Below are 23,621 nucleotides of genomic sequence, written 5' to 3'. Positions count from 1 at the left end.
GCCCGAGTCAGCGTTGAGGATTCTCATCAGTGTTACCTGGGAAGTTACACCTCACAGTTGAGGAGTCTCATCAATTTACTGTTTACAATTTTTTCTGAACTAATTAGAATCTAATTGCTCAATTTATATTTGCATTTTATGTACTGAGTTAAAAGCTTATTTTTTTAAGTTCAATTTGTTCACCCGCAGTATTGTATGGTTCAATTTGTGGTTCAAAAATCAGAAATTAGACTTCTTCATCATCAAATGTGATATTACTTTTGTAGGGGGTGCGAACATTAATCAAACATTTCCTAGGGGTGTGGGGCATAGGAAAAGGTTGGGAACCACCGACTTAAACAAACACTTTATAAATATCTGTGTAAGTTTTATGTATAAGGGAAGTGGTCCTTTAAAGAGAGCAAGCAGAATTTTGGAGACCCACGAGAATTGCGACTGCAATTCTTTGATGCATTCTGGGCAAAAATAAAGTTTCATTTATGTAGGGGTAAAATAAAAACTATTGATATACTTAAGCAAAAAAACAATAACTTATATTAAAGAATATTATTTACTAGCAGACACTTCTGAAAGTCACTTAACTTCTGAAAGGTGGGACCCTTTAAGTGCAGGCCTTACCTTCTGATTACATTATACTTTTGCAGTAAAGGCCCATGCTTCTCTTTGTCCAGTATTTGAAATAACTTATGTACATTGAGGTCAATTATCCATATTTTATTCTTATTATCATTGGCCCTCTATTCATATGTGTATCTGGCAATAAGGATCACAATGCACTCGATGGAAACATGCTGGTGAATGTTAGGTACCCACATTAGATTTCTGATAAAATTCAATTGTTTAACACATAAATGGACTCATTGACATTCTAGACTGGGAAAATTTTCTTTGCTGAGACCACAACTGGCACAACTTGAAACCTTTTTGTCTCTTTATCTGAGGAAGGATGTATTTCCCTTGGACACGTGCAAGAAAGCATCTTGTCTGACTGCATTATGGTCCGGTACATGGACTTATTTTGTTCTAATTGTGTTCTTTCCTGTAAAATTGTGTATAATTTATGTTTTACTTGTGAACGCTGCTTATAGATGAATATTAGGGGAATATTACTTTTAAACAGCAATCTCTAGCTCTCGGTTCTTCGACACACTCGGTTCTTCATCCATTCCACATCCACCGTGTCAAGTTCCTTTCAAGATCAATGAATTCAGCTCTCTATTTTCTAATCTCAGCTGATATAAGCCCAGCCCTTTCCTCCTACAATAATCCACTGATTCCAGGTATTCATCTCCTAAACCTTCCTTGAAATGCTTCCAAAGCATTAACAACTTTTCATAAGTAAGATAGCTAATATAGTACATGTGCCCTATATGACCAAAACATAGCCTCATTGCTTTTTTTATTCAATTCCCCGGTAATATATATCATTCAGTTAACTTTCCTAATTACTTGCCGCTGAATTCTAGCCTTTTTCTGAATCACATGGTGGGGCTACCCAGTTCTATCTGCATCTCAGTGCTCTGTAATTTTTCACCATTTAGATAACATGTTTCTTTAAAAATTTTTCTTGTTGAAGGTATTTTTTCCCTCACAATTATATAAACATGGAATGGGTCATGAATTACTATAAATATCTGTAGATTTATTGATGCAGCTAAGGTCAACTGATGTTAAGTCTGATGAACTTCAGCAGTTTTCAAGTCTTGCATTTTTCAAACTGTACGTGTTGGCTTCAGAAAACAATACTTAAGTGGCAGGATATCTTTTCATCAAATTCAACTACACTTCAAAGAATAACCAGAAGTAACAAATTATCCATGATTTATAAACCATTTACTCCAACATCAAAGTTGGATAATGAAAGTAATTCATGTTGATGGAAATATTGAACCTTGACCGTGGAAATACACTTTAAAGGAATAATTCTTTGCACTGGTCCATTAACTTGAAGTAAACTGCTTGTTTGGCTTGCATTAAAGATACTGGCACAGAAATTCCTTTTCTCAACATTGAACAAAAATGGTGCTGTGCAGTTGAAATTAGGCTTACCGTGGAGGAGAGCACGTGGTGCCTTGCAAGAAATTTGAACCCTAGCTTTACTGGAAGATGCATTGACATCCTTCTGTCGCATTAGCACCAAAAATATTTTCTGGCATGCAGTAAATCTTACACAAATGATATTAACAATAGCACAATGGCCAAAATTTACTTTTAGCATAATTGGAACCATATTGGTCTGAAAATAACTGTTCTTACAGAATTTCACTGATCATGTTTCCTCTGAAACTGTAACATTAAGAACTAACATTCAAACCCTATTCTTTGCTAGGCTGTTCCACAGCACTTGTCTTAGAGTTCACATTTCATACTACTATTAGCTAACACTGAATCTTGCTTGCAATGATTTTTTAAAAAAATCTTCGAACTGCAATCTCCATCTAATACCTCTATTAATGGTTAGCTTGGAGATAAACCAAAGGTATCAGAGATCACAGGCAGCCAAAGGAACTTCAAGGGAAGAGCTCACCCACCCATGAATTACAGATACCCTTGCTCACTGCTAGACCTCTCTGAGAAACAATGTTCATACAGGCATGGTAGTACTCAAAGAGATCACTGATCACTTACAACTTCAAATTTAACCTCACACATGTCCCTGTCTTCCTTGGAAGTTGTTAATTTTGATTTCCCGATCTCTGGATCATTCTAAGCTGCTGTCATTGATCTAAGCCGAACCTCATCATCTGCTTCACATTTCTGCAAAAGATCATCCAATCCACAAGGAGAAAATACTTAATTTACTTTCCATTCAACCCGCAGAGAGAATATGAGGATTTGATCAAAAGGGGTGTTTTCCTAATGAATAGGCACTCATAGGTTGTACTCATGTACGATTTGTTATAGAGACCACATCAGCATCTTGTGCCAAGAATGCCTGCAGCAGCCCTACAGGATCTTGGTGGCTTCCTGGCACAAAGAACATAGTTTCTATAGTTACTGTTCTCCATCAATCTGACGAGGTCCCTCTGAGCCATTCTGAACACTCCCTCCCATTTAGTGTCTTGCAACAGTTACCCTGAAGCATCAGTAGTTCCCAGTAGTCGTGGGTTGTTCCTTTAAAGACTGAGTATCACCTTTGAAACTGCAAGACCAAGTGCTGCCAGCTGTGAGATCTTGCAACAGATCAACATACTGAAACTGTTATAACATAACTTTACACTAGAAAATTCGACAGTACTGTTCTCAGAACCTTACAATTGAGGTTTGTGATTATGATGTGACTTTTAACAGCAATGCTTTTTGACACACATAATTGCTTTAGCACAGATTAAAGCATAGATTAAATGTAGGGAAATAATTTCTAGGCTTTTACATATTTCTCTTCAAAAAAAGGTCTGTTTTCATGAATATTTTAGAATCAAAACACAAAAACTCTTAAAAAAAAGACCACTAAACCATCATGTAGCTTCACAGGAACTGATGTTTTAGAACATGATTTATGAGGTTCTTGATAATAATAAGGTCTGTCAAAATGTGCACATGAATATTCTGCTGATCTCTTCTTAAGAAAGAACTTATTTAGACTGTGTCTGCAGAAGATAAACTTGTTTTAAAGGACAGTCTCTTATAAGCATACCATATAAAGGCCCAAAGTAAACTAACCACTTCCTGCTGAATTTATATACTGAAAAGGGAATTGTTTTAACCATCCTAAAGCTTAACAAAAGATCACTGTTATAACTACAAATTTACTAAGCTTTCTCACCTGAAATGATTTGATAAAGGTCCAAAGCAAAGTTCGGATTCCCTCGCCTCGACTGAGCAGTTTCACCAAGCGCATTACTCGAAAAAGACGGAAGAAGGTAATGGAAATCCTCGAGTTCTCATCTGAGTTCTGAAGAACCTCACAAAAAGTAACAGGTCACAAGATATATTGAAAAGTGCCAATTACTGATAATACTTTAACCAGAGCTCAGACCCAAAAGCTTTCTGGTAACTTTTAACAAAAGAAAAGTTTTGTTAAAAATGCTTGTGTTAATAATCTAATGCAAAAGGTATTTTGCAGCCAATTACTAAAATTGTTAACCCATTCATCACCAAATAAATCACCTGGCATCATTCCCACTCTATAGTATTAAGCCCAGAAACTGTAAGAATGGATGCAGACAACAACAAGTGCCATCTGGAAAACAGTAGTTATCAAATAGGTTAAGCCAAGATGTACAAATGTAATAAAATTACCCAACATTCTCCCATACAACACTGAAAGCGACTGATAAACTGCGACATTGTTAGTTTGTTGAAAAGGCAATCATAATTAGTCATCTTATCTGTATTAGTCCAAAGACCATAAAGTTCGTAACTTTTCTTAAAACATATTACATTAAACTTCATTTAACACATTTTAACTCATTCTGTCATTTTATCAATATCCCTTTGCAGTTTCTATTCATCTATTTTAGTGTAATCTGGAAATATATTTTTCCTCTTCCTGTAAACTATATTCTGAAATGTTATGAGACTAATTATTAAAATATATAATTTCAGGAATTTGGCAAGATGAGATGTGTTTTTCATACTAATTAACACAAGGATTTAACTGAGTAGATACTTTCCCTGTTTGATGAGTCTAGAAACTGGTTGTGTCATGTTAGCATGAGAAATTGAATATTTAGGACTGAGAAGAGAAGAAGTTCATTCATTCTGAGGGCTATGAATCTTTGCAACTCTCTAATTTGGAGGACTATTTATGCTCAGTATTTGACTAAAAGCTCATGAGATACAGTATTTGTATTCAGGGGAATCAAAGGTACTGAGAATTGGAAAGGAAATGGCGAAGGGGCAAAGGTAAGCTATTAAAAAATTCAGCACAAGATAAACAGCAGCTGGTGTTGGGGTAGGATATTGACATGTATAGGTGAATAGCAACAAAAATCAGGATAAATGGACTGGCAATCAGAAACTACTGGTTTGTCACAGATCCGTGCGGAGAATTCAACTATTTATATTCTATCTCGATGACTTGAATGAAGGGACCTACTGTGCTATACACACACTCGATTCATATATTAAAATCTATGGGTTAGCAAGTTGTAAGGAGAAGACAAAGAGTCTGCAAAAAGATCTAGATAGATTACATGAGTAAGAAAGAAGTTGGTAAATGGAGTATAATGGAAAATGTGAGGCTCTCCATATTGGAAGGAAGATTATTCAAAACACGATGATACTATAAAATATTGCAAAGCAGAAAGACCTGGGGATCTGAGTACATGAAGCACAGAAAGTAAGCATGAGAATGCAACAAGTAATTATGATAATTAATGGAATGTTAGCCTTTATTGCCAGTATAAAATTAGGAAAGTTTTGATTCAGTTTTATCAAATGCGTACAGTTCTGGTCACTCTAAATAAGTTAAGTAAGACGTGCAGAGAATTTTCACCACATTATGGATGAGGAGAAGGAGTCAGATGAAAGACTGAGCATGTGAGGTAATCTTACAGTAACATGCAAGATACAAAGGAGGATTGAAGGGAAGATGTTGAGAATATGATCACCCTAGAGGGGGCATCCAGGATTCTGGGGTTTAGAGTGCAGCTGTTGAGAAAATAATTGGTTACCTATGAGTGTCAGAGAGTTCAAAGGGCTAAAAAAAAAGCACAAAAAACTTCAAGTGATGGAAAGCTGAAACCTAACCAAAAGATATTGGATACACATTTCCAGCATTTTCTGTTTTTATTGTTGGCTCAAGGAACTAACCAGCCTAGTCCTGTTCCTGTTTCTTAAGAAAATTCCTCGGATTAAGTCCCTGACTTTCAATAATGTGTACTTTTTTCACAGGAATTCATACCAGTAACATACTTAAATACTATGTCTGGCTCATTTATTTTAAATTACCCCATAACATATTATCATATTCATAAAAAAACTCTTGCTAACATTATCAACTGCAATTTTCCATTTATAATCTTCTCATGATATAAATATTAGAAATTTTTCTTTTAAAAAGTAATTTTTCCAAGAAATTTAAAGTTTTGGATTTTTTCTTTTACAAATCTGACTTTGCTACTGTTTTAAATATTCCTTTATATCACATTATTCTGTTTTTCATGTGGTAACACTGAAAGGCTTTTCATAAAATCAGTGCTATTCTGACATGGAGTCTATGATGCCAAATCTATTTTACCTCTAATAATTATTATTGCTTGTCTGAAACTTAGTGATAAACGTGAGCTTCTTTCACAAGTGAGAGTGCTGTTAATTGACTATTTATACTCAGTGAAATTTTTTTATACATGTAATTTATACAACTTGCCACCGTCAAATTCTTTGTTAGCTCCAAAAGTGACATGGGTGGGTGCTACAATGGTCCTTTGGATGTTCCAACATCAGATTTAGTCTGATTGGAAATCCACTTGCTTGATTGAAATCAATAACCTGTCTGTGAACCCAGTGAGCTTTACCAGGAGATTGTCCCTTCTTTCCTTCAAATATGTAGGTAGTCATGGATGAACTCTGTAGAGTTTAGCATTATTTATCAAATAGAAAAAAAAGTCAATAAGTTGACTATATAGATCCTGAATATACTACTTTATTATGTAACCAGAAAACTTAATGGTAGATAAAGCTCTTTGGAATCCAATGCATAATCTCACAAGAACTGAAAGAAAAGTCACAAATTATAACATAACAAACTGTTGCACACTCCACAATACTTTAACACAGACTGCAAAATAATGGACACTGGCAGAGGAAATGAGCTCAAAATTGAGTTTCAAAAGACAGTACACAAAACAAAGAAAACACATGCATTGGTTGTGTAAGGAAACCTGCAATACACCTTTTCTTACCATGGGGGTGGAAGTGGATGGGTTATTTTCAGCTGGCTTTAAAGAAAGGCAAATAGAGATGAGCTGTAATAAAACTATCAAAAACATTTCTGCTATATTCCACATGTTAGTATGCTAACAAAGTTGTCTCTGTTAAGAGCAGTTGTTTAATTTTCCTTCTGTAACAAAGAACTATTAACTTTAATGTTTCATTCAATAATCTTGAGTCATACAGTTATCAGTTATTTCTATTTTGATATTTACTTGAAGGGAAGTCATTACAGAGTTGGTAAGAGTTTACTGGAACAGACAGCCATGAAATTTCGATCTTTTGAATCTATTACAGAAGAATGGCAGCAAGAGAGTATAAAATGTCCACTGAACTATAAGCATTGTGTTAGTATTTATTGAGGTTATCTCAGATTTTTAATTTACTTTATCATTGAGTTAGTGTCACAATTTTTCCTCTCCTTTCATCACATGAAGGCCTTCTGGAATATAAACTGCTGCAATTCAACTTCGATTTACACGAAGAGTGCATAGAAATATTTTCATGGCTGCCTCTTCCAGAAAACCTTTGCTGTCTTTTCCAAGTGGCTTTTATTAATTTATAAACAGCCTATTTGGGAACAGCGACATCAATGTCCCAGTCTTGACCTCACCAGATGCCCATGTCCATGTTTTCCCACGACGGGTCACTGGAGAGTGATAAGCAGTGGGAACCCAGGCTGAACTAATCGATTGTGATAGTATCAATGGTCAAGCCTACTCCTCCTCCTCCCAGGACAATCTGTCATTAGCTGGTAACTTTGCTGATACAGAACAATAATGCCTTTTTAGGCATGTCACTCTGGCTAAATGACATGTAATTCCCCTTGTACTTGTACTTATCAGTGCTTTCTTTGCCTTACTGCTTTAAAGAAGGGGAAAACAGTTAAACAGAAAAAAAGAACAAACTTTATCAACAATAAAGAACAAAAATAAATTGTATTAGAGTATGTAAATGCAGCAGTTCACTCTGCTTAGCAGTTACAACTTCAATATCTATTCTCATGTATATCAACAAAGATTTGAACCAAAGCAACAATGTCATTTGGCCGTATTAATTTAATTTCAGGTATTGATTTACTTTTGAATGATGATTATCCTGATGGGAAACTGTTCTTCTATTCACTATGAATAAATTAGCTCCTCAAATATTACCCCTCTCTGATTTACTTTCTTTTTATATCTGGGTGGGAAAATTGAGCAGAGTTATCACGTAATACTTGCTGTAATTGTTATTATTGCCATTCTTGTTTTGTTATCAGTATATGCAATTCTGGCTTTCTTCATTTTATTATGATTTTGTTGTGTTTGTTTGTAATTATCCTTTGCTGTAAGTATGAAACACCCCTGTTTCATAAATTTTGCATAAACCACAAACTTTGTTGCAGTCCCTTTCCCTTTCCTGGGATTTGTTTTGCATGTACCCTTCAATTTTCTACTCAGTGTTTGGGATTTCAATTTGTAACTCAATTTTATCTGGACAAGGCCAGTTTATTTCAATGGAATATGATGCATTTAAGATCATTTTCACCTTCCAGCTCTGTCAGTAACTTTATAGTGCACAATTTTTCAAGTATTCATCCAAGCATCTTTCAAATGTGGTAGGTGTTTCTGTTCCTTCAATGTTTCTGTTCTACATCCTATCTCTTACTGGGAGAATGAGAAAAGGATTCTTCAACCCCTCATGAGTTAACTTGAAATAGTTAACACTCACTCACAAGTGAAATATGTCCTTCATATTCATCCTTGTTAGGACTTTTATAATTCTGTATACTTCAAGTAAACCCACCTCAGTTTCCATGATTCTACAGGAAACAACCACAGCATCTTTCTGCTGGCCCTGACAACATTCTTGTCATTCTCCTCTGCATTCTCTTTGGTTCCATCACATCCTTTCCTGGTGCAGTGATCAGAATGGTACATAACACTCCCGCTGCAGACTAATTAGTATTTTATACAATATAGCATGACCTCCATGTTCTTGTTTCTTGTACTTCTGCTATAAAAGCAAATTGTCTTGAACATACTTCAGTCATTATTGCATATCATTGAAAACAAGGGAGATAGTACTGAGCCTGACAAAATCTGCCACTTACAAACTAATACTCAGGCACTCTGCTTCCTCCCACGTAACCGTTTGTAATCGAATTTGTCACTTTCCCTTGGCTTTAATTTCACTGAATAATTTGCTTATCATACATCATGCTGAAATCTGTGGAAACTATATAAAACATATTCTCTACCCATACTGCCATGTTACCTCCACAAACATTTAACCAAATTAATCAGACATGCTCACTATCTTTGATTCTCTGAGCACTTAATTTGTGCCATTCATTTGAATGTTTTCTAATAACTTAATCATTGCATGCCAATAAGACTTCTGCACTTTCTCATCACAAAGATTCATCTCACCCAATCTAACCTTGGGATAATTAAAATCACCAAAAGTTTTAAACTCATTGTTCAGAATTTTGTACAAATTTTATGCTCAATTTTCCTTACATTGTTTAGATAGTCTGAAACAACTACCTCTTGGATAATTTCTGACTTTACCTGTACACTAAAACATCACTGAATGGCATGTTAGTCTAAATTTGGATCTTCAAATAGATTACTAAAGTGGCTGTGCAACAGCATTAATGTGGAAGATTGAGGGCACTCCCAATTTATCATATTGTAATCATTTTACTCTGCATATATTGGAGAAGGGTGTTAGCTCAAAAATACACACTTCCCATGGCAGCCAGATATCAATTACATGCAATATGACTGCCACAGAAATGACAGAAGGCAGAGAGGAAATGGAGAGAGCATCAAAGTTCCTTTGTAGAGAAAATGATAAACAGGTGAATTGGGAAGGAGAGCCTACATATAAAGAAGTAGCATGATAAAAGAAATGCCAAGATGACCTCTGCTCCTCTGGAGATACTGACACTTGGTCACAGAAACATGCAAACACAAACACAACTTTTCATCTCATTTTGCAGCTGTTCTTCCCCCTTCCCTCATTACTACAATCTTTACATATTGTTCAAGCATATAAATATACAATAGATAATTTATTTGCTTCAATCCTTTACTCTGAAAGAAATTTCCAGCAGTAAAAGGGAATGCATAGCTTCATGGGTGCAACACCTCTCCACGTAAGGGCAGAGAGGTCACTGAAATACACATTAAATGAAATAATCACTGTCAGCTTGAACTTAACTTAAGCAGCTTGGCAGGTATGTCATTAACCTCTAGTCAATTTTGGAGCTGCCTAGTTATGCTTTATGAGCTGAGGCCTTTAAAGTGTTGTCTAAAAATAGCACAGGTCGCACTCATTTTTTTAAATGACTGCCAACAATGTTTGTTTTCTGGATCCCTTAGCTCCAATTTATGCCAGGAAGGATGCAAAGAGTTTTGAAGGTTGACTAATTCTATTATGTATATGTATGATGTTGCAAAAGCTTTGGATGTGGCAATGATGATCTTGAACAGAAATGTCCAATATAATTTTGTAATTGCTGTGATTTAACCTAGCAATGTTTGCTAGTGCTACTTACTCTGGATTGCATTACATTTTTATTGTGTACTACTAGAATAAAAATAGTGCTGTGTGACACAATTGACTAGAAATTGGGATCTATTTAATATTGCCACACTTCACTTTATTCTCTTCCCAATAACAGAGTAATTGCCATTCCTGACTGAGCTTCGGTTATTATGCCATTACTCTCCACATTAAGCTCTAGTTCTAGTTATGTAGCTCTAGTTACTACTTTGCATATGGCTTGCATTGGCACATACAGTACATATTAATTCACTTTACATTTTCTTTGCAAATTGTCTCAATTCCCTCAGCATTTTTGTTTCTTTTGTGACTTACTTGGTGAACTTCCAAATTTTATCACTTGTGGACCAAAACATTGCTTTCATTTAAAATACAGACTTGACTTTAGCCTTTCAATTCCTGCTATTACATTCCTGCATTGCAAATCTATTTCTAGGTCCCAGCTACGTTCAACTCTGGCATAACTTAATCCTTTTTTTTTGCCAAAAATGGTCTAGATACCCTGAATACTTCTCTTCCTCCAGCCAGACATTGATTAATGTCAGGAGAGCTCCACAAAATATCTATACATTTCCTCTGTGGAAATCTGCTGCATTTGGCAGGAGTCCAGTCTACAATATAGAATGTAATCCAGCAGCTAAAATCACTAAGAATCAGGATACAAGATTGTTATTTGCCACTTTCCAAAGATAACAGTACAAATGTGGTAACCTGCATGGCGACAGTAAGAGCCACCTATGTTCAGAAAGTACTCTGCATGCCACCCTAGATCTTCATTAATGTTGCATCAACTGTAAAATGCAGCCAGAAAAAAACTCTGAGTCAGTAAAGTGTGTGAAAATAATGCCTCATAAAACATTATACACCAACCTTGGATGGCCAAGAAATGGATAAAAGAGGTAATATAGAATGTTATCAGCAAGATAGAGAGAAAAAAAAGATGTACTGGGGAGGTATTGCACTTATGGGTAAAATAAGTTCAGGGACTCAAATGTGGGGTCTGTACAGATAGAGATCGGTGAACTTAAAGTAGGATAATAGGAAATAGTCAAGGATTTAACAATTACTTTGGGTCAGTGTGCTCACTTATAGCAAGCTTGTACAAAATACTGGAGAACTGAGCATAAATTAGAAAATAAAACATTCAGGATAATCCATTATGAAGTTTTGAAAGGGATGGGTATAAACTCAAGGATATTAGAGAAGTGGTTTAAAATCCATATATTCTTAAATTCTTTGAAGGTTGGCCATTGTGACCCCACCTTTAAAGAAAGGAGGAAGGAGGAAAACATTGAATATTCATCTGTTAGTCTATCTGCAACAGGAAGCTATCCATAATTAAGGATTTCAGATCAAGAAACTTAGAAATCATAATATGATTGAGCGAAGTTATCATGAAAGAAAAATCACACTTGACTAATATACTGTGGTTCTTTGAGGGTTAGAAGAACCAGTGGATGTGATGTATTTGGATTTTCAGAAAATTTTCGGTAAATTCCCCAAAAGGAAGATGGAGAACAATGTTAGAGCTATGCTATTAGGTGCAATAGACGACTGAGGATTGAGTGATGAAAGTGCAAAAAGGCTGAAAAAAAGATAAGGACAAGCTGAATGAATGGGCAATAATACAGCGGAGGGGTCACAATTCAAAAGAATGAGTGCCCATCTAATTGAAAAAGCAAACATGTTGAGTATTTTTAAATGATGATGAGATTGGAAAGAAGTCTGGTCATCCTTGTAGGGAATTCAGTGAAAAGTAGCAAAAGTCAAATAAGAAGGCAAATTGTATGATGGCGAGAGGATTTGAGTACAAGGTTAAAAACATCTTATTATAACTACACAGGGCCCTGATGAGACCACACCTGGAGCACTGAGCACTGCTTTAGTTTCTTTATTCAAAAAGGGAGAGAGTTTCTATGATGGAACATTTACCAGAATAGTTTCTGAGATGGCTTGTCTGTCAAAGAGAGACTCAGCAGGTTAAGCATCGAAGAATGAGAAGTGACATTATTGAAATACACTAACTTCTAAGAACATATAACAAGATTAATGTGTGGAGAATGTTTTTCCCAGCTTGGAAATCTAGTACTAGAAATCACAGACCTAAAACAATGAGGAAGACATTTTGGACTTTTATATCTTAAGAATCATACATATTACAAAGAAACAGCCCTTCAACCCACCATGTCCACACCAACTAACAAATATCTAGTTACACACACAAAGTGCTGGTGGAACACAGCAGGCCAGGCATCATCTCCAGGGAGAAGCCGAGACCCTTCGTCAGGACTGATCTAGTTACACCAGTCTAACAATATCCCCAATTTATTCTTTCCAATGTTTCTATAGCTCCCTGAAATTACAGTGTTCACTTCCACATCTGTGGTAATTAATCTACAATCCACACATCTTTGGGATATTGGAAGAAACTCACACTGTCACGGGGAGAACATGCAACCTCCACACAGAAACACGAGATCAGAATTGAGCTGGAGCTGTGACGCAGCAGATCCACCAGCTGTAGTTCTATATCACCCCATGCCATTCCTCTACTCATTACCTGATGCCCATTCTAGTAAATCCCTGGAATTCTCCACTTTGGGTGCAGTGGAAGCTTGATTGCTGACTGCATCTATTGAAATAAAGATCAATAGATTTTTTTTCCCATATTAAACCAAATCAGGGGAATTTTGTGTAAATGGTATTTACATTAGAAAATCTGCATGATCTGAAGGCTTGAGGAGCTGAATTGCCTACCCTTGCTCCTATCTGCCCTGTGTTGTTATGTTGTCACCTTTTGCCACTGTCATCCTTATTTAAGTGGTGCCAGATTGCAACCGTAAAACAATTTTCTTCAAGTTTCCTTGCTGAAAGTTGACTTGCAACAGAATTTTAATTTCTGTATGAAAGAATTTTAACTAAAAATTAAAGTTGAAAACATGACGTTTGATACTTTCCATCTTGATAAAAAACAATTCAAACTTCTAATACAACTCAATCTCTATGTTTGCTCCAAAATATATTTATTAAATCATTTTTAAGTTAACTTTGGGTCTTCAGCTTCAGTTGCCTGGATATATGAATTGATTATCCATCAACATTACTAGGATGAGGTTAACACTAGGGATAAACCCTTTCCCTGGCTTCATTAGTATACCACTTCCTTTACAGGAAAGTCACCAGTAGCCAAAAGCATCACCATCCTTTGGCCTCATTTCATCTTGAGTTGTCATGTGCAGCATTCTGAAAGACTGAAGTAGTAAACTGCACTCATCCATAACCCTTGTAGAGAGGCACTTCATTGGTTGGGGTTGACCACAGATGTTATGTCCTAACTGTCTATGTAATATGCAAGCCAGGGCAGTAGAGAGAGCAAGCTGTTGCCCATGCAGCAGGCTCCTCTTCTCCATGCAGCTGAGGAATCCAAAAGAACAATTTGGCACCAGTGGCATCAAAGGAGTTGCTGGTCAGCTGTACGACTGTCTAAGGGACTCCAGCTCCAGAATTTTTCCTCAGGGTTTACTCCCAAAGCCTTCCTCGTGAGTAAGTATAGCTGCGAGGTAGTGGAGATTTGAGATCAGAGTTTTCCTTCTCCTAGGTGAGCTGCCAACCACAGCTGACAAGCCCCAGCTGCCCGAAGTGACTGGTTTTAAAGTGCCAAAATCCAGCTTTCCCTCTTCTCATCAATAGAAATGGGACTGATGGGCTTAGTAGCTGAGCAACATGTGAAAACCAGGCTGTCAGAGGCTATCTGAGGCACACACCATTGGGAGCACTTAAGCATTTAATAGATAGTGGGAGCTTATCTTCACTAACCCCACCCTGGCTATGACACCTTTAAGGAACCAAGGACATTGTACTTTACATAATTTAGGCCTAATTTTGCCCAGTATTGCTGACTCATAATTCTTTAATCATCAGTTGCCTACTATGCATTTCCCAGGCAGAACACAGTTTATTTTGAGTTATTATTCAAGGGTAGGAAGGAAGGTTTTTGTTATGACATCTGCCCACAACTTTCGTTGGCTAATAATTTAAAAAAATGCAGTAATACCACTTTCTTCACAAATCCTATAGGGACATAAAACAACCAGACTGGAACAGCCAACCAAAGCAAGTTGACAGAGGGTATGAAGAAGGTCATGGGAACAAGGTTAAACTAACAAACCAACAGTAATGATGCAGACACATACTGTATACACTCACAGCAAAATACTTCCCAGCAAAGATTTGTGGTGGACTACTTTATAAGGAGCAGTGGGAATAGTTTTGTTTAGCTCTTTGCATTCCACAATCATTGTCATTGTGACTGTGGAAATAGATGAATGAAAATTTATCCAGAATTTATTTTAAAAGAAATACTGAATGGACATGCACTTAAAATTGTTCAAGTTAGTGTTAAACCTCCCACTCTTAGCCCAACTTCCTTCTGTCTTGCTAATATACATGTATGTGGCTGTTAAGTCGGAGTTTTGATATTAAATGGTTGCCATAGTAGCATAATACTCTTCAGTCCATAGAACACATTCTGGATATTTCACTGTCATTATGAAAGCCATGTATATTTGATGGTCCGTAATGTTCTAACTGATAATGGTATACCACAAATGAAGATTAAAAACAATATTGTTCATATTTGTTGATGACACAAATTATATTGGAAATTCAACATAAAATTGTATTGTGTTACATTCAGAATAAGGAATTTATAAGCATCAATTATTGCTTAAATTATTTAAAGGGGAGCATTTGTTTTGAAGGGGTAGGTCAGATTATTATCTAGATTTCAGAAACATTGCCAAGTTTTTAAAACTACCCTTAAGCAAAGGCAGGCCAAACAGTCCATAAGGCTTTAGTTAATGAGAGCATGCAAGTAAACAAACTTGAAAACAAAAATTGTCACTTGACCTACTGGCTCATAGATTCAATAAACGAGGAAAAAAAATCATAGTATCTGCATACATTACTCTTTCTGGAAACTTGTGAAGCTCCATTTTTTAACTCTATTCATCATTCCTGCATTTTTGGGTTACCTTGAACCATGTAAGCCATATTATGTTCCTTGCCTCTCAACACTCCATTCTCCAAATTTATTGAGAGCCTATAAGTAAACTGCATCAATGTGACATGCTTCCCTGCTACCTCTTCAATTAAGTTGAAAATGCAAGGGTTTTAAAAATCATTTCATTTATTATTTGGCATGCATCTACCTTCTGTCGGTGTTCCATTCATTTTCCTGCTATTGACAATAGAAAATATCCTCAGATTACAGTTTACCAATTATATAACAAATTACTGAATGGACTTAATAGTGCCTCTCTTTTCCTTTAATACATAAATATAATCCAAAAATAAGTGTATTATTGAGCTTGATTCATGTGTTTCATATTTTCCACTTTATTTTTTTTCTCATAAGTAAATGATTATATATTTCTGACATTTTGCTGGCTGTGATGTTATCCCTCATTCAGACTTTTAACTTATGTCTAAAGAATATTCATTTTATGTACCTTGATAATTTAATTTCACAGTTTTCCTTTACCTTCTTAACTTTTATGTTATTTCTCGGGTTAACATTTGTCTTTGATTACCACAAGGTGCACCAGTTGCAAATTCAGCTTCAAATAGAATCAAATGTGTGGTATTGAATGCAATCAGCAGCTCATAAGCTTGCACACAGTGAGTTCAAACGACCAGAGATAATTATCCCCTTTCCTCAACTTAGCATTCCCCCTTCTCATGCTTTTAATCGCTCTGTATTTTCCCTTACCCTTGATTATTCTCTATAGTTTATTCATTCATCAAGTTTCCTCAATATTTTTAACTTTCAGCTATGCATTTTTTCTAGGCTTTGTTAAATCACGCAAATATTCTCATTTGGTTCCACATCACAAATTCTATCACTGTCCACTTCAAAGTTTCATTTTCTACCTCACAAAACTACCTTTTACCCCAAATTGATCATCCTGATCTTTGTTCAGCTTGGGTTCTTCTGATTCATGATAAGGTCACAATGGCATACACAGCCTATGTTAATTCCTTGTTATACTTATATTCATTTCTAATTTCGAAAATACACCGGAACACAAGGAAGCAGGAGCAGGAGTTGACTATCAGTCCATTCCAGCCTGCCCTATCTTTTATTATGACCATGGTTGATATATGTTGGCCTTGACACTCATCTGTGCAGTTATCTGTAATCTTCTATTCCTCAATCCATCCGTAAGGCATTTATCCACGTCCACTTTAAATGAATCTAATAATCCACCTGCCACAACCCTTCAGAGCAGAGATTCTAGTGGTTCACTACCCTCTGTGAGAAGAAAATTTCTATGTACAGGTACGTTATTTTTCGCACAGCACAGGAACACGTCATTTAGCCCACAATGATGTGCTGAATTAATTAAGCATCAAACTAAATTAATCCCTTTTGCCTCTACAATGTCCATATCCTTCCATTGTCTGCACAGTAATGTGCCTATCTAAAAGCTTCTTAACACTTCCATTGTATTTGCCTCCACTATCTCCTCTGCACCCATCACTCTCTGCAAAAAATAATTACCCAGCTCATCTTTTAATTTACCCCTCTCACATTATCTTGTAGTTATGCCCACTTGTTCAAGACACTCAAATTAGGGAAAACATACCAACAACAACCCTATTAAGCCTCTTAGGAGTTTATATATTTTAATAAGTTCACCTCTCATTCTTCCAAATTCCATGGCATACATGTTTATTCTCTCTTGGTAGGACAACTTTTTCGTCCCAGGAATCAACTTGGTGAATCTCCTTTGGACTACTTTCAATATTACTATATCTTTCTTTTTGTGGAGGGGTACCGCAACTGTGAGTAGTATTCCAGATAAATAAAACTCACTCTTTGTTATTTTTAACACAGTAGATTAAGAAGTGAACCAATACACATTGTAGGAATCACCTCCACAACGTATTTATCTAATTCTTTTGGCCAATTACATTGAGGAAAGTTGTCTGACAGTTCTTAAATTCACTTTCTTCCTCGATATTCCCTAAATGCTTTTTCAACTGTTAGGTGATCTGCTGACTCTTGGTGTTGGTATAATTGATCCTCCTGTTATTTTCACTGGGATGGAAGATTTAGACGTATAAAATATCTTTTCTAAACTCCAGCCCATCTTAAAACTTTCTGAAACCACTGAAACATATTTTGAAGTGCAGTCACAATTACAACAAAGCAGCAAATCAGTACCCACTCATGAAAATCTAAACATCATGAAATTATTTAGTTGATATTGAGTGAAAATATAGGCCCTAGTTGTACTTTCATCCTGTTGAAAGCTGGATTGCATTTTTCTACATCCCTACATACAGTATTATTGCTAATTCATGAACATTTTTAAAACATGTACTACTTTGAAGTATTTAATCCTTGGACTTAATATTTCTGTAATCACATCTCTACATTCCTTATTATGTCCAATTATTTATAATGTATCATTTCCTCCACTTCCCTGTTTTATTATGGACACACTGCTCTACAAGCATACCAGTCTCATTTGTAATAGCCATTTCTTTCACTTTAATTTTAACCACCGTTTTATGTTTCTACTTATTGTGTGAATTTTTACAGCACTCCTAGTTCCACTTATCCTCCAGTTTCCTTTCCTGTTATGTCTATATTATTTTGTTTCCTACAGATCCTTCCATGGCTAATTTTGTTTAAAGGGATTTCCAATCCCTTAATACTGTGCTACCATCAAAAGGATAGACAAACCCAACTTCCTTTAGAACCAAGAGTTAAGTGTCAATATTACTAGATTGCTCATAATTAGGTAATATTATAATTATGGACAGCCACCCAAGCAGATAACAACTGATCCTGGATACCAATATGGAGATGGCATGCCCAACAGAAAGCTATAAATTTACCCTATCCTAGAAAATGAATGTTACAATGACAAGAGCTAAATACTTAAAAAAATTTTTTTAAAACACTCTCTGAGATACTGCAGTAATGCTGTTAAGAATCTCTTACATCATGCAATATAAAACTAGGGCCAATTATATTAGATTAGCCAACATCTATTTTCCCAAAAGGTAACCCTGTTCATAATGACTACTAACTTAAAAGCATCCAGTAACCAGTTCTCTCAAATCAGCAGCCAGGATAGTTCACTCTGTTTGGGCTACACTAGATTGCACCGCCACCAGTTAATTGTGGCGAGGTAGAGGGAGACAAACTCTTAGGAGAATTTTGTTATTGACAAAAAGCATGGGGAGCATAGGATGATAATGGCCCTACAAACAAATAATTATATAATTAGCTTTTCCATTTCTGGTCAAATAGCTTTAGCCAAGATCATGCAAATATTTGGCAGCAAAAGTAGCTTCAGATACAAAATAAATCTGTAATTAGTCATACATTCATGGAGTTAGGCAAGTTATAGAGTCACAGCATCACTGAGAGATGCATCACCAAGTCTGTACTGACCATCATCCTTCATTTCTACAAATCCTATGTTTTTATTCTCCCCTCATCCTCCCAAATCCCCCCTCTACCTCCCCTCCCTGACTTCACCTAAACATCAGATACAGCTAATTTTGTATTTAAGGGATTTCCAATCCCGTAATACTGTGCTACCACCAGAAGGATAGACGACTGTATCACCTTTCTCAAAAAGATGAACACTATTTCAACTCCTGCATTATTTATATTTCTACCTCAATGTCAAGAGAGTTAACATTCAATGGCATAAAAATTCATAAACACAGCACTGTTTTTTGCATTGCCACGATGAAAGTCAGTTAACTCTGTGGTGGCATGCTCTTGCAACGATCCCTGGGTTGAATCATTGCACTCCAGGAAGTTAATAGGATAATTCCAGATGTGTTGAGTCAATACAGCATTAGTGTAAATCAGGTTATGCTGTTCTAAGGCCACTTGCCAATGGGCATGCTCAAATCAACTAAATTTTAATTTCACTTCTGAGGTCCTTATTAAACAGGCTCCCATTAATAAGCTGGAGCTGGAGTCAGGCTAAGGGGCAGATCTGAGGGTTGGGGGCAGCAAGGAACATGGATAAGGTGGTGAGTTTGAAAGCACAGATTATAGAGGATCAAAGCTAAGGATGATGAAGGATCGGAGTCACTGGAGGATCAGGACAAAGGTTAAGAACGGAAATTGGAGTTTGGATGGGTGGGGGGGGGGTTTGGGGAAATCACAGGGGGCATCAAGGGAAAGAAGCAATTTTGGGCTGGGAAAGGAAATATCAATATAGGTTGAGAAATAGGGTCAATTGAATGGCTAGAGAAAAGCAAATAGTGCTGTAGAGGCACTTACCTGCTGGATCCAACCAATCTTGCTTCCCTTCAGCTGCTGGGTTTCTTGAACTCTGCAAAACCCAACCCACAGCCTTCAAATTGGAAAGGGTGTTAGAAGTTGTGGTATACAGCCTTATTAAGATATATAAACACTTAGCCACAACTAACTGTTTAAAAATCAGGTGGCTTGTTCTGGGCAATGTCAGATATTTGAAGTTTTATCCTTCCCATGGGACAGTCGTGGGGATGGTTGGTGTGGGACAACTTAAAATCAAAGTCAATGGGGGGTGTAAATTGCCCTTGGTTATTGAGTCAAACTGGATATAAGCATATTGGTCATCAATTGTATGCACCTCCTGACACTGATTTCATTAATTCCACGGAAGTGGATGTCAGCAGGTCTGACAGTTGATATTCTTGTTCTGCTCATTACTGACAACTAAAGAGGAATTTCTTTCCTAACATTTCTTATCACACATTATCAGTGACTTAATATTAATTATTTTCTCTGCATTTTAATTCACTTTGACATTACAGAGATCCTCATCCTCCACTGTAAAATATCTCCAATAATTCATTAACTTTGATTCTTCATTTCCCAAATTACTGTAAATGTTGCTGCTTAACTATAAAATGATGTAAAACAAGAACATAACATATTGCTACAAATTATGGATTAAGTCACATTCCCATATCTGGTCCAATTATCTCCTCCTTTTCAACCTTATCTAGTTCTTGATTTTATGGTTTGGATCTTATCTGCAAAGCAGAAATATGGTTTGCCCATCTGAATCCACCACTGATCTGCTATGATTTCCTGTAGGGTAATTAATTAAACTGAAATAATTCCTTTGGTTTTGAGTGATAATACTACTGAAGATGAATTTATGACCACTTGAGAGGACTAAAATTAATTTTAGTAAAGAGTTTAAAAGGCAATAGCCACTGTTGAGAACCACTTGAGTGCTGCTTCCTGGATTTAAATAGAACTCATATTTGCTGCTAGTTTCTAACCTGCTCTCACTCTCATGTGGTTCATCTCTGAATCTTCCTTCCATTTTAGTTCCTTGTGTCCTGTCATTCAGGGAACACACACTCCTTACAGATGGGGAAGTAAAATATATTCATCAAGACCATTTTGCTGAACAGTCTTGGTAGTCTGCAAGAATGATTCTGAGCTTCCTGTTGCTGGTCACAGTTAATTTTCCATCCCAGTCCTATTCTGACATCTCTGTTATTGGCCTTTCCTACTGTTCCAATAAAGCTCAACGCAAGCTCAAACAGCACCTCATGCCCCACCTTAACACATAAAAGTCTACAGAAGTCAATATCATATTCAAGTGCTTCATACAGTCATTCCAATCCTATATGTCTCTACAGTTTCAGCATTCAGTTACTTTTATCTCTCCACTTCTGTTATTTCACATTTCATTTGTTTCCTACAAACACAATTTTTCTATCCACATTCAGTAGGTCTGACCATCACTTGGGTCATTCTATCTTTCTTGGTTTCCACTTTATTATAGACCCCTTTTCTCTCTTACATTTCCTAGTTCTGATGAGATGTCAATTACCTAAAATATTAACCCCATTTCTCTCCATACAAATGCTACCGACTCACTTTGTGTTTTCAGTACTCCTCATTTTTATCTTACGGTGGTCTTGGAGATGCTTACAGCATCACTTCCAGGTTCATTAATGCTTCTATAATTTTGCTATCTGAAGTCAAGGCCAGAAAAACAAAGCTTGGGCGCGGAGCCTGACATAACACCATAAGGAGAGAAACAATAGTCAGTTTTGTTTCAGCTATCCAAGAGCTGTAACTCAGTCTTGCACGCGGGCAACCTCAAAAGGGAAGTTGAAGTAGGCTGAGCCACTTGTGTCAAAATGCAATGTTCACCATTTAGACTGGGTTAACTTATTTTTCCACCATTCTTATTCTGAATATCACAGAACATCTTTTAAATGCTAACAGAAACTTTTCAAGGCTTGCAATTTTAATCAACTGTTCACAACCCATTGCACTGACTTCAATATCACTTCATTTAAATTAAAGGGAGAATACAACACCTCCCTGTCATTAACTTAGTATGTGCTCATTTATACATAAATACACTTATGCATTTATTTCACATACAGAACTTCAGTATTGCCTTCTTCTCAGTCCTTTCTTAGATATCACATTCAGCCACCAAGATTCACAATATTTATTCCAGGATAGGGGGAATGGGATTTCTCATCCCCTTAATTAGTTTAAAATAATTAAAGGGTAACATATAAAATTCTTGCAGTATTGGATGCAGGGATGAAATTTCCCCTGGCTGAGTGTCTAGAACCAGGGGTCACATTCACAAATTAAAGGATTGGCTCCCCAAGATTGAGATGACAATAAGTTTTTGAATTCAAGATGGTTGTGAAAGGTTTTTAGCTATTAAGGGCATTTGGGAGACAGGGTTCATGCAGGAAGGAGCACTGAGAGAAACATAGTAGTAAATCAAAACAGCCCCGACAGCCCTAATGCCCGACAGGTCAATTAAGAAGCCTACTCTTCTAGGTTTCCTAATTCACCAACTGCACCTCCCACATTATCCTCCACCTCCAACCCCATCCACACCATTCTGCAAGGAACTCACCTCTGGGCTAAAATTCTGAACTGTGTTACACACAGGAAGGTTGTGGGCTTAATCTCTAGGGTAGGGAAGTAGAAGAGGTTGGAAGCAAGACGAGAATGGGCAAGGCTCATAACTGGTTTCATGCATTTCAAACTATTACAATGCATTTGCACCTTGAAACTGTCACTTTACGTAAATACATAACCATTTGAATAGCTAAACAAATTCTTCTGTTTTTCAAATCATAGGGTGATTGCAGAAGAAGTCTGGCAGACAAGCCTAGAGTTACTAACTCTGATAGTTTATAATCAACTATTAGGTGAGCATCAATCCAGAGAGGAATAGTCTTTCTTTGGATTTTAAAAACAAATTATTACCTGTACAATTAAAATGGATAGTAACATAACATATGAAGCCACTGGGTATCTGATTGCCAATTTTACTAACAGTACTTTCCATTAAATTAAATATTGAATGATTTATTTTGATGTTTGTCAATACTGTTGTCAATGAATGGAAATAATTTGTACCTGATTTTTGGACAGTTTGTATCATACTTTCATATTTCTGGCAATGATAAAAAGGAGTGCTTACATTCTAAAATATATAATATTGTATTTGAATTACCAGCTCCATTGTTAGCTTTAAATTTGGTAAAAGCATGAATAAACTTTATGGTTATTTTGTCATGCAATTAACTACAGATGCTGTAAAACTAAAACTGAAACAAACATATCTGTGATACTCAGCAGTCTAGGAGTATTAGTGGAGAAAGTTCAAATGCTTCAGATCAATGATTTTTCAGCAGAATTCTGATGAAATTTCAGCATCTGAAACGTGAACTGTGCTTTCTGTCCGTAGATGATGTCTACTCTTCTGAGTATTTCCAGAACTCTTTTTCATCCTCTGCTTGGCATAGGCTTTTACATTTTTAGATATTTAGCTAAATATTCTATTTACTTTTTTATGATAAAAATATCATGGTAAAGAAATTTGGTAAGTTATAGATTTGAAAATAAATTTATTGTGCATTGTCAAAGAGTGAAAATCCTACCATGGAAATAAACAATTCTTCATCTTACTAATGTTAAAATAAATTAGATACATGATTCCAAACAGGAAAAAAAAACACTCAAAAAGAAATGTTTAGATTATGTAGCAAAGAAGTACTTATATGGTAAAGTGAATATACTGATGCCTTTTTAAAATGTTTTACCCACTGACTGTAGAGATCCTGCACTTAAATATTGGACTGTATTTCTAAATTTGAACATTTCC

At 36.1% G+C, this 23,621-nt stretch overlaps 1 protein-coding gene across 1 annotated transcript in view; it reads right to left on the bottom strand.

The window, feature by feature from the left end:
* cacna1c (calcium channel, voltage-dependent, L type, alpha 1C subunit) overlaps nt 1-23,621 on the bottom strand; it is a 615,084-nt gene that overhangs the window by 109,437 nt on the left and 482,026 nt on the right. Inside the window, exons 31-32 of the mRNA XM_059978076.1 lie at nt 6,837-6,884; nt 3,767-3,904 (exon numbers count right to left, since the gene is read on the bottom strand). Of these exons, the coding sequence (XP_059834059.1) occupies nt 3,767-3,904; nt 6,837-6,884 (186 nt within the window). The remainder of the gene's footprint in view (nt 1-3,766; nt 3,905-6,836; nt 6,885-23,621) is intronic.

The sequence above is a fragment of the Hypanus sabinus genome, chromosome 8 (genome assembly GCF_030144855.1).
Source record: "Hypanus sabinus isolate sHypSab1 chromosome 8, sHypSab1.hap1, whole genome shotgun sequence".
Classification (NCBI taxonomy): Eukaryota; Metazoa; Chordata; class Chondrichthyes; order Myliobatiformes; family Dasyatidae; genus Hypanus; species Hypanus sabinus.
Note: the sequence above shows the minus strand (reverse complement) of the source record. Positions and strands in the feature narration are given on the sequence as shown.